The sequence below is a fragment of the Xenopus laevis genome, chromosome 2S (assembly GCF_017654675.1).
Source record: "Xenopus laevis strain J_2021 chromosome 2S, Xenopus_laevis_v10.1, whole genome shotgun sequence".
NCBI classification, from domain to species: domain Eukaryota; kingdom Metazoa; phylum Chordata; class Amphibia; order Anura; family Pipidae; genus Xenopus; species Xenopus laevis.
This window is the reverse complement of record NC_054374.1, coordinates 81,495,091-81,508,112: the sequence shown is the minus strand read 5'-3', so window position 1 is coordinate 81,508,112 and position 13,022 is coordinate 81,495,091. Positions and strand designations below refer to the sequence as shown.

At 41.4% G+C, this 13,022-nt stretch overlaps 1 protein-coding gene across 1 annotated transcript in view; it reads right to left on the bottom strand.

The window, feature by feature from the left end:
• Window positions 1–12,584, bottom strand: part of clic4.S (chloride intracellular channel 4 S homeolog) — a 40,970-nt gene extending 28,386 nt beyond the window's left edge. The window contains 1 exon segment of the mRNA NM_001090815.1: window positions 12,223–12,584. Coding sequence (NP_001084284.1) covers window positions 12,223–12,291 — 69 coding nt within the window. The 5' untranslated portion in view covers window positions 12,292–12,584.
• Between the last annotated feature and the right edge of the window lie 438 nt (window positions 12,585–13,022).

Genomic DNA, 13,022 nt, shown 5'->3' with positions numbered 1-13,022 from the left:
TTTAAAAACTGTGCAAACTATATGAATGGATGAGGTAAAATCTCGCCTACTATGGCACAATATCTGACTACAGATAAAAAGTACCCTTTTACCAATAAATAATAACCCACTTTTTCTTCCTGGCTACGCAACTCAGTTCAGTGGTGAAAAGACAACAGAGTACAAGACATGCTCAAATTAAATCACTGCAATACATGCAATTCACAAAATGTGAGAAAGATATATAGATATATAGATACTCCCAACTCAACCACATTATCAAGTCAATTAACATTTCCTTCAGAAATCGACCACCTACATTACTTGAAACATGCTGCCAACAAGCAGGACAACTTAAGGGAACTCTTTCCCTATTATATAAGCAAATAATGTCTTTGGGTACGGATGATCCTATGAAATATATGACAGACTGGGAGGCAGACTTAGGACAATCAATCATCCAACAAGAATGGAACTTAATTTGGAATACTGTTTCAAAAATTTCCATAAATACTGTGATAAAAGAAACAGCATAAAAGGTTATAATGCACTGGCACATGACCCCAGCAAGGAAAAATAGATATGGCCCCTCTGCTTCCAGTTCCTGTTTTCAGGGGGTGTACAGACATTGGAGATTATACACATCTGGTGGACATGCCCCATTGCGGGTTGGAAATATTGTAAAGACATTTTTTGGATGGTAGAGATGTTTTTTTAACAAGACCATTACCTTCAACACTCGCATAGAACTATTAACCTTTCACTCTAAAGAGCTTACTAAGACCCAAAATAAACTTTTGGGACAAATTCTGTCTGTACTGAGGATTAATTTAGCAAAACAATGGTTACAAACATATATAGTTACTCATTGAGTAGTTGAAAGAATCAGTTGGACACAAAACCTTTTATATTTGAGAGTCTAGAGGCTGCAAAAAGAGGCTCAACTAAGTATTGATGTAATATCTCTGTTGGGGTGCCCAAATGTATGCACCTGTCTAATTTTGTTATGATGCATATTTTCTGTTAATCCAATAAACTTTATGTCACTGCTGAAATACTACTGTTTTCATAAGGCATGTTATATATTAAAAGGAAGTTGCTACTTTGAAAGCTCAGCCAATGATAAACAAAACTCCAAACAAATAAGAGGGGTTCCCAAACTTTTTCACATGACTGTAAGATGTTCTGATCAGGTACCTCTAGGTTAGGGATGTGCAGGTCACAAAATCTGTGACCAAAACCTATGCACTTAGGGCACCCACACCCACCTGAGCACCTATTAGTGGGTTGTGACCAAAACTTGCTGTACGGACAGGGCACACTGGGAAGCTGTCTCAGGGCCCCCCGCTGCGCCGCACGTGCGTGCATGCGCTTGTGCATTGTGTTTTTGCTGCAACCGACCTGAAGAAGGGAGATCATGACAGTTAAGTGCAGGGAGCGGGTCTGGGCTGTCAGGGCCCACAAGAGCCAGGGGCCCACTGGGTTTTTTCCCGGTGTCCCGCCAGCCCAGTCTGACCCTGTCTGCTGCTATTTGCCCTGTAGATAGGGAAGGCACAAACCAGTATGTACTCACAGGGAGACGATTTTGGCCCTAACACATGCAATTGTGTAATTTCAAGGCACAATCTGCCACTGGAACATGAGACTGATAGCAGGGCACTGGTGATTTCTCTGCCACGTGTGATATTAGCTTTATTATGGGCTCAGTTGCTTTCCCATTAAAAGGGGATTATTGTGTTACATCGTAATTTGTTAATTCCTTAATTTCAGACCCTTTTTAATGTTATCATTTAACTGATAATTACAGTCATAATCAACTATTACCTATTATATAACATGCAATCAATTTGCACAGACCTACTTACAGCATTTGTTGTGTCCCAGATTTTTTCAGAACACCTAGAGTCTAAAAGCTCTATTATTGTACAAATTAGAAACAGTTATTTCAATTACACATGCAGGCTTAAAACTAAATATCAATGTGGCTATTTCACTTGTATACAGTATTCTGACTCATGCCTACATGGGGAATATCACATAGATCAAGACTGTTAGAGGATATGTGCTAGAAACATTATTTTGGGCACAGTAAGGCCTGCTTTTGGCTACTTTTCACTGTAGTTGATCTTCAGAGGGACTGCTATAATAATCACGACAATCAAGTAGCAATACACACCACCAGATTTCCTCTTTTCCCACCCAGCAGAGTTGGCCATGAGAGGACAGTCCAAGAAGGGTGATGCAATCTCACAGCAAGATGACAGTCTGTGGCAACTATGAAACAACACCTGTTCCCAGCAGAACAATTACAGTCTGACAGTTACAATGAATGATTGTGTAATGAGGGGAAACAGACCACATGGAATTCATCTTCTTTAAAGGAGAAGGAAAAGTATTTTTATACTGCTATTGCAAACTGTTGGTTGAATTCCCTCCTCCTGAAACACTATAGGATGACTAGCAAATTCGGTTTAGTTTAATTGTACCGGCACAATGAAAAAAAATCACTGTGGACTTTGCGACCGCCATCTTGGTTAAGGTCACATCATATCCTCTTTCTCCCGGTTTGAAAGTGTGCATGTGGCAACTTAATTCCTCCGGATTACTCCTTCATGTTACACTTTCAATGCCCAATATAGACCCCAGCCAGAAAGAACACTTCAGTTTTTGATCACTCCCGAGAAGCTACCAAGCAAAAGCAATCACATTGCTATGATAACCCAAAAGATTGTTGGTGTTGGTGCTTAAAGGAGAACTAAACCCTAAAAATGAATAGGGCTAAAAATTCCATGTTCTATATACTGAACCTATTGCACCAGCCTAAAGTTTCAGCTTCTCAATAGCAGCAATGATCCAGGACTTCAAACTTGTCACAGGGGGTCACCATCTTGGAAAGTGTCTGCGACACTCGCACGTTCAGTGAGCTCTGAGCAGCTGTTGAGAGGCTAAGCTTAGGGGTTGGCGCAAATTATCAAGCAGAAAATGAGGTTGGCCTGTAATATAAACTGATGCTACAGGACTGATTATTAAATTCTTATGCTGGTTGCACTGGTTTCTGATCAGCCTTATACTGTGACATTTATATTCTATGCGTTCTGTATATTGTGAGTCGGTCCCTAAGATCAGTAACTGACAAGAGCACAGAGCATGTGCAGTGAGTCAGCAGAAAAGAAGATGGGGAGTTACTGGGGCATCTTTGGAGACACAGATCTTTACTGCTAAAGGGCTGTGGTTGCCTGGGGCTGGTATCAAAGCCCTAAATATAATGTACAACATTTCTAGCCTACTTCTTTAGGTTAACTTTCCTTGTCCTTTAACAATGAAGAGGAGGTCGGTGATGACGTTCGTTTTTACCACATGACCTGAACGTCATTGCTGGTCTGAGGGAAAGTAGACCATCATTTGCTCATGTGCAGGGCTTGGATGATTTATTCTGCACATAGAAAACTGCACAACAGGGCTTGTATATCAGCAGAGCAATGTCTTATATTTTATGCACTTTCAATATTTTTAGATTCATCTTTGCATACAGCTGAACAGGAACTCGTATAGAGGCAGCATTATTGTAAGTAGCTCAACACTTCAGGGGCAATCCATAGAGCTTTATTTATATTTTACCTTTCATTCTCCTTTAAACTACAGGGCCAACCATACAGTTTCAGTTTCATTTTATCAGTACAGAAATGCTGAAGCACACATTCCTGTCAGTATTGGCTACACATGAGAAGTATCAATGAGAAGAGAACACAGCCACAGGCAGGAAGTCAGGTTTTAAAGGAATTATTTAGTAAAAAAATAAAAACTGGGTAAATAGATAGGCTGTGCAACATAAAAAAATGTTTCTAATATAGTTAGTTTGCCAAAAATGTAATGTATAAAGGCTGGAGTGACTGGATGTGTAACATAATAGCCAAAACACTAATTCCTGCTTTGCAGCTCACTTGGTTTCCATTGACTGGTTACCAGGTAGTAACAAATCAGTGACTTGAGGGGGGCCACATTGGTTATAACAGTTTGCTTTTGAATCTGAGCTGAATGCTAAGGATCCACTACAAACTCACTGAAAAGTTATGTCCCATGTAGTCCCCCTTAAAGTCGTCAACGAATTCAGAGAGCTGAAAATCAGGAAGTAGTGGTTTGGCTATTATGTACGAATCCAGTCACTCCAGTCTTTATAGATTACATTTCTTTCTAACTAACTAGAATAGAAACATTTTTTATTTTCCGCATCCTATCTATCCTATTTTTACAATGAACTGTTCCTTTAAGGATCCTGCACCAGAACAAAGCCATGTAATCATACACCACCACCTGGATCTGCAAGGACTCTTAAGCTGGCCATAGACGCAAAGATCCGATCATACGAATCAACGTACGATCGGACTTTCCCATCTCCCGATCTGCCACTTACCGTTCTGATCAAATAAAGTAGTAAAAGAATCAGCCGATGTTCTACCCCTGACAGCAATCATACGAAAGTTATGTCCGACCAAAGCTAGTGGCAGTCTCCCTCGGAAAATTGTACGATCGGCAATACATGCAGAGATATTATCGGCAGCCGACAGAAGTCTTTTAACCTGTCCGATCGACCAAACGACCGATTTCCGTCGGGATCTCCACACACGGGCAGAAAATTGTACGAACCGAGGATCATTGCGTCTATGGCCAGCTTAACCCTTTAAAGATCTAATGATCCACCTGTTAAATTCAAATGGGACACTCTCCGCTTCATAGTATGTTATCTCTAGAAACTTTCTGTATTATCAGTGCCTCTAGCACACATTTGGCTATACATATAAACTCAGCTTAAGTATATAGTTGCCCGATTTGACTAGCCATGCCCCAGGGACAAACCAAGCAAATGTGAATGTTAGCCAGGGGCCCACACACAAATAGGCACCTGGAGAAAACCCACATAGACATGGGGACAACATTCAACCTATTGTAGTCCCCTGTCAGAATCAAACGCTAGACCCCCAATATTGCAGCAATGCTCACCACTGCACAAAACATGTTGCCAATTTAGCTGGATAACTACCACATAAACAGCAACATGCAATGGTTTTGATTTCATTAAAGGAAAATATCTCTAAAATGAATACTTAAGCAACTGATATTGTATATCATATAAAGTGACATTAAAGAAGCTTACCAAGCTGCAATATATATTTAAGTAAATATTCCCCCTTTTACATCTTTTCCCTGGAGCACCCATTTTTGATATTCTCTGTGCTGCCTCAGATATCACCTGACCAGAAATACTGCAGCTCTAACTAACAGGAAGAAGTTTGGGAATAAAAGAACTTTGTCTGTTAATTTGACCTAGCAGCTATGGTTTGTTTGGTTGGTTTGTGTGTACTGTGAATTGTAGGATTCCAGGGGGCGGCCCTTAATCCTTAAAATGACAATTTTTTATTTAGGATTATTCAATGGCACATACTACTAAATATATATCATATTATGAAAATGGTTTATTTACATGAAGCTGGGTTTTCATATAGGAGCTGTTTTATGCAATACATTTTTCTCGAGATGTACATTGTTTGGGGGTATAGTTTTTCTTTAAAAGATGTTTTGAGGCTTCAAGTGCTCAAGGTTGCCCCTGAAGCCGCTGATGAGAGCCGAATAAAAAGCATCAACATCACTGCATGTTGTGGTTTATGTGAGTGCCATTTGGATTATTGGTTTATTAGAGTTATACATTCCTTCTATGAGCAGAAGAAGCACCAAGAACTGTTTGCCATACGATGCTTGGAAGCTGGATTGTAATAAAATTATATAATCAGAAAGGTCAATAAAGCCTTTGTGAAGCCCGAGGATCATAAAAATCTTTCATCCTCAACTGGTCCCCAGGCCTCCAGATGCAGCTCTGCGCAAGTGGATTTGTGACTAAACCTACTGCTGATGGAGTTGTGCATCATTTTGTTTTTTCCACCTGGAAAAGCTAAACCAGGAATGTGACACTTGGCATATTCTCAAGCACTGTGACTTAGACCTCCAGTACTATCACCCCCACTAGCAGCTCGAAACTGACCCTTACAACCCCAATGCAGGCTGCAGATTTTACGCTACTGCAAAAAACGTAAATGCCCCCGTTAAAATACACAGCATACAAGTGTTTCTCAGAAATTCTTATCCAGAAAATCTTAGAAAATCATGTAAACATTAAATAAACCCAATAGGCTGCTGTTGCTTCCAATCAGGATTAATTATATCTTAGTTTGGATTGAGGTACTGTTTTATGATTACATAGAACCGAGAAAAAGGAAATCATTTTTAAAATTTGGATGATTTGGATAAAATGGAGTCTTTGGGTTGGGAGATTGCCTTTCCGTAATTTGTAGCTTTCTGGATATATGGTTTCCAGATAACGGATCCCATACTTATACAAGGGTTCCCTTGGTCAATATGGATGTGCTTTTCTCATACTTGCCTTTTTTTTTTTAATACAGGCTTAAATATCTAGAAATGTCACAAATGCCACAAAAAGTGTTGCAAATAACATCTGCTCTGGTAGCTAGTTGCTTTCTATTTATGACTGCAGCTCTACTGACAATCAACTTAACTTTGTTACATGTTAGCAAGAGGATTTAATGGCTGACATATAGCTGTAGCAATTAAACATTCCATAAATTGAGTAAAAGAACTGGAAAGATTGGGTGCTGGGAAGGGAAGAAGGAAGAGAAGGAAAAGGATTGAGAACAGAAGTCAAGAGAGCGTGAGAGAGGAGGGGGAAGAGAGGTGGAAAATGGGATGGTGGGAGAGAATAAAAAGGACATTGTAGGGGGAGGGGTGAAGAAGAGAGCGCAGTGTGTCTATTAAAAAGAACTACACAGGCCCAGTTCTGGCAAAACAAAAACATACAAGAGGGCTGCTCTGCAAACACAGTCGATCAGCACACCCCATGCAAAGTTTCTGCTAAGTATGATAAGAGGGAAGAGTGAGTTTCCCAGTTGTTAACCACTGAGCACCATGTATATAGCAGAGAAAGCAGTAAAAAAAGTGTTATAGTTATACAGTTATATATTAATTATGGCTGGGGTTAATGCTGGATTTCCTGTGACTTTCAGAAGCAATAGAGTTCATACAGACACAGACCAATGTTTTGTACCCACAAATCTTTGTGCTGACGGAATTACACCTTGAGGCTTTACTTGTAGTAACTGGTCCTGTTCACCCCTACTGGCTTTGTATAAACTCATAAATAAACCAATCAATTAAAAGTTTTCCCTGCATTTAATCTTGTGGTTAAAACACAATGTGGATAAATGTATTTTGGTGGATCACTCTAGCATGCCACACAAGGCAACAGCAGCACAAAACAAAAGTGGGTACAAGCCCAAATGCATAAATCTATACTATGTAATTAATAGCAACGCAGGCCAGAGGCATCTACTTACTGAATGTGACTAAGCATTAACAGTGTGTACACTGCGGGTTAAAGAATTGGGATAAATCAGCAGAACGTTTCTGTTGCTCAATAGATTTAAGGATGAAACAGAAATAGGAATTTAAAGGAGACATATTGGATAAATTAAAAAAAAAAACTAATTTTGTAGGCAATTATAAGTTATATATGGTGTTGATTTTACATGGTGCTAAAAATTAATATTACCTTTAAAAATCGCCCCTTTATTAGAGCTCCCTATAGATGTTCTCTGGTTCCTGTCAATGTTTCAAATGAGGGGTGGGCATGTCCTAACGGTCCTGCCAGAAACACAGTAGGAGGGGACAACCAATCACAGCCCTGCAGTCACATAAGCACAGACAGGCTTCAGTTCCCTATTAGGTCCTGCTAGCTGCTGATTGGTTCCTGTCCTACAGTGCAGTGAGTTCCTGGCTCCCCTGCACAGCCTGGGAATTCAGGAAGTGGAAGAGAAGGGAAGGATTATTTATTATATTATTTTAGGGTTTTTGCAGAAATATACAATAAATCAGCCTGAAAAACTACTTTTTAAAGCACAATTCTTCTATATCTAAATGAGCATAATGCACTGGTACATTCATACACAAAGATTTTGATTATGAGGATACAACCTCACTAACGTAAAATGACATATTTTGTTACTGGAGCTGGCATTTTTTTTCAGGCCAAGTCCTATTAACCTACAATTTACCAGAAGGTATAGCTTGATGGTAACACAGCTGAAAGGCATTCCTAGAGAGCTTGCCTAGCAACCAATCCCTGGAGCAATAACATCACTGCTTATCATCATCACTATTTATTGAGCTACAGCACATTAGGTCACTGCAACAGAGAACCTACATAGATTCTCATTCAATATTACCCATCTGTACTGCTATCAATATAGATAGCTTAAAAATATATATATATATATATATATATATATATATATATATATATTTGTCCAAAGTGAAAATTTAATCTGCCCCTGTCACTTTTTCATTGCATGCGCAGGGCACAGAGTACAGTTAGATCAGTCTCATTTTCCCTTGTTTCGTAAGTGCCAGGTTAACAGCTAAGTGCCAGGTTGTCCTACATTCCTCTAACACAGGGGTCCCCAACATTTTATACCCGTAAGCAACATTCAGATGTAAAAAAAGTTGAAGAGCATGCAATCAAGAAAAATATTACTGGGTGTTATTGTGATTGGCCATTTGGTAGCCCCTATGTGGACTGTTAGTTCTGGCTTAAAAAGCACAGATAGGTAAGTGATATTATATGCCAATATGATCACTTGCAAAAAGCTTAACTTCGAAAGAAGGTTTAATTTAAAAAAAAAGCCTATAATCAAGAAGGGTGTTTGAGTGCCGAGTAAATACTGTTATTATCTGCCTCCTTGACTTCACACCAAGGGACATCTACGTTAATCGTAGAAATTGGACTGTACAATAATAAGCATAGTGCACAAATGTCTCACTGAATTGCACAATATGGAAACTTTCAAGCAACCTGGTTGGTCACATTTTTGCTTTACTTTTTAAAATATATCTGACACCAGTCTAAATACAGAGGCCTATGAACTCTATGCAAGCTATTATAAGTATCTGAGTGATTGGGTTGTTTGAATGGGGTTTGAAGAGAGTGTAATTGAGTTCCACTGCATAACATATTGCAGCCTGCAGAAGAACAGTCAATACCCCTCTGTGCTGCCCGTACTTCACACAAATCGAAGCTGCCTCGCACAACCCCTGACAGGCATTTTTCAGGCCGATTCATGAGTCATGCGAATTGCAGGCGGCACAGAGAGGTATCAAGTGCTTCTCCACCAGCAGAATGTTATGTATGCTATGGGCATAACACTTGCTACTTAAAGGAAAACTATACCCCCAAAATGAATACTTAAGCAACAGATAGTTTATATCATACTAAGTGGCATATTAAAGAATCTTGCCAAACTGGAATACATATTAAAGTAAATATTGCCCTTTTACATCTCTTGCCTTGAGCCACCATTTAGTGATGGTCTCTGTGCTGTCTCAGAGATCACCTGACCAGAAATACTACAACTCTAACTGTAACAGGAAGAAGTTTTGAAGCAAAAGACACAATTGGCTCATGTGACCTAAGAAGTATAATTTGTTTGGTTTGTTTATGTGCACAGTGAATCGTACGATCCCAGGGGGCGGCCCTTATTTTTTAAAATGGCAATTTTCTATTTATGATTACCCAATGGCACATACTACTAGAAAAGTATATTATTATGAAAATGGTTTATTTACATGAAGCAGGGTTTTACATATGAGCTTTGTTATGCAGTATCTTTTAATAGAGACCTTCATTGTTTGGGGGGTATAGTTTTCCTTTAAGCTATTGCAGTGTGTCTGACATGTTTCAGTAGGTAGTTTATAGCAGTATATCTCTGTCAAACATTAGGTCTGTAATTGAAACCCCTACAATATATACTCTACACCAGGGGTGTCCAAACTTTTTTCACCAAGGCTTTATGCGGTAAAATACACAAACAGCCGGGCCACTCACTCTAGGTGAAGTACGTGCAGGTCCTCTCCATTTTTAATTGGCCTGCGTAGCGCCTCAATTTTGACCACGCCCATTTTTTTGACCACACACCCTGATTACCATGTTCATTTTACAAATTGTAAATAAGTAACACACACATACAGACACACATACAGACACACAGGGCAGCCATCAGGGGGGGACAGGGGGGAGAGTTGTAGGGGGCCCTGAGGGTAAGGGGGGCCCGGCCACGTCACACTTACTTGATAAGCCGGGCCCCCCCATCTTTCTGAGAGCTGCTGACTTTGGGAAGGCATGGCCGTTTAAGGGTCCCTAGCCACCAATTTTCTCATAATGTGGGGGGAGGCCCTGGCCACAAATGTTTTTTTATGGGGGGCCCTGACCACCAATATCTTTTTATTAACATGTGGGAACCCTAGCCACCAATATTTTTTTTTTTTTTTTTACTGTGAGGTGGGGGGTGGACCTGTGGGGTGGGGAGGGCGGACCTGTAGGTGGGGCTTGCGGTGGGTGCAGCCCAGGGGGCCCAGGAAATTTTGTCGTATGGGGCCCTGCGATTTCTGATGGCGGTCCTTGCAGACACACACACATACAGTAACACACACAATGACACACATACAGACAGATACACACACACTCGATCTGTAACCGACACAGTAGAGGTCTCCCTTGCCCGGCTGCAGCCTCCCTAAATCCACCCCTCCCCCAAACCAAGCAGTTACTCACAGATCATCAGATGCACACACAGTTCCAGCACAAACAGCATGTAACAGGCAGGCCAGCGCCTTCATGAACAGCACCGGGATCCAGCCCAGGTTTGGCAGCAGCGTAGAAGGGGGATGGAGCCATGCTTCCACTCGTTTACCGGCACCCCCCTGCCCGCACTACACTAAACTCCTGTCATGGAGAGGGGAGGGCGGAGTTTAGGACTTCTAACATGCTTCTCAGAGTCTCAGACACTGAAGCACTGTAGGTTTCGCCCCTCAAAGACGCCGGGGTTAGAAACTTTTTTTGTTCTGGCTGCTCAAAAACTTGTCGGGACTTTTAGGGTGGGAGGTATTATTGCACGCTGCAGGCCAATTAAAAATGCATAATAGGCGCATTTGGCCCGCGGGCCGTAGTTTGGACACCCCTGCTCTACACAGTTCTCTCATTTATCAAGTGTAAGCACGAGTATATACTGCGCCAGAGAGCACATAAATATGACCCGTGATGGTTTGCAGAAGCACTTGCTTTTCCTGTTAGAAAGAAAATGGGGCACAGATTCTCTCCAGTGCAAATTCTCAGTGTGTGGCCTGCATGAATAACCGTGGGACAAAAAGCAATGAAATACCAGGTCAGAGGAAAAACTCGGCATTCATTTGCTTTGTACAACAAGCACAAATAAGCCTGGTCAGAAGGACATTTGTTTATGGGAAGCATTTTGCTCCCAATAGAAAACACTGCGTAGCCTTTTATGAACAGCGGGAACATGAGATTTATACAATTCCTGACTCGCCAAGACACTGGGGTGTGAAGGAAGCTGTGTGTGATACACTGGGAATCCCCTCTGTTCTCTATGAGTGACTAGACTTCCAATAGATCACGTGCTGCCAGTCAATGTACCACACCTTCCATACAGCCCACTAACAGTAGCACAATTACACCAGACGCCACATCTAAGAGGTCCCATGACACTCCTGGATAAGCAACTGTGAGCAATACTATGGCGCAGAGCCCACACAGCAGCATGCAAGCTCAACATACCCCCCTAGCCTGAGTCTTATTAACCTCCTCATATTAAACTGAGCACATACACTCGCTGAATATACACTCATAGAAGGCACTGCCATGTCGGAGGATTGTCCACAAAATTTCATTTGCTAAAGCCAAGCAAAGGACACCCGTGAAGATAATAAAGTGCCCACTAGGTGGGAGGTTATGTTGGATAGGATTTTAGTGTACTTCAGCAGTATGGCAGCTCCAGAATATTTTAAAATGGGCTTTAGCTGGCTTCTTTTTTGGAATAAGATTAGTTACAGGATTTGTACAGGAATGTAAATAAATGTAAATAGGAGGCAAAGAAATGCCTCCCTCAGCCATCTAACAAAGTCCATGCTGTGTAATTACAGTCCGGCAAGTGTAATGCTGTGGATTTAGAAGAGTTACAAGCACTAAAAACTCACACACTACTTTATAACAAACGATATTCCCTACAGCACAAGCAATGCCAACCCCTGACTGGCTGCCACATGGCAAGCGCTAGAGGGATCCCCGGGCAGAGCGCATGGCGGAGGGGGAGGCAGGGACCCATCACTTACCTTAACAAAGAGCTCGATGAGGTTGTCTTTGTCCGCCTGCACTCCGTTCTGAGGCACCGAGAGAGACATACTGCTGCTGCTGACCTCACACACACAGATGCAACTTGTCCCTGGCTGCTGCTTCCCTCCTCGCTGGCTCCCTGATTGGCCTCCCTCTCCTTGTTCGGTTCTCCTCCTTTCTCTCGCCCTTTATGCTTCTTCTACTTGACTATCTCTCTTTTCTCACAGCCACTGCGCTCCTTTTCTTCTCCTCTTACTGGCTCTTCTCAGTCTCAGTCCACAAACTTTGCACTTTCCGCCCTTCTCTACCTCCTTTGTATCTCTACACGTCTCACACCCTGGCTGGGGAATCGGTCTGTGCGTATAACGGGACTGCTTCTCAGGCAGCGGCTCACAAGGAGGAGAGGGAGGAGGCACAGGGATGGGTGAGTGGAGCAAGTGGAACCGTTAACCACTTCGGAGCCGCCTTTGCTCCTCACACCATTCCTTTTCCTCATGAGCTTTTTTGGAAATTATATGGGAACCTGCAGTAATACAACAGATAATATAGTGAATAAAGTAGCCCCCTCTTGTAAAATATAAGGATATTTATAAGGTACCAAGGAGTTTCATGACCATATAAAAACACGAGGCTGATGAGTCATGTGACTGAAATGACATCACAACTCACCATTTATAAGAATATAATTCACAAGATATTCATGGCTTTCGCGTATTATATAGTGAATAAAGTACCCCCTCTTGTAAAATATAAGGATATTATAAGTTACCGAGGAGTTTCATGACCATATAAAAACACG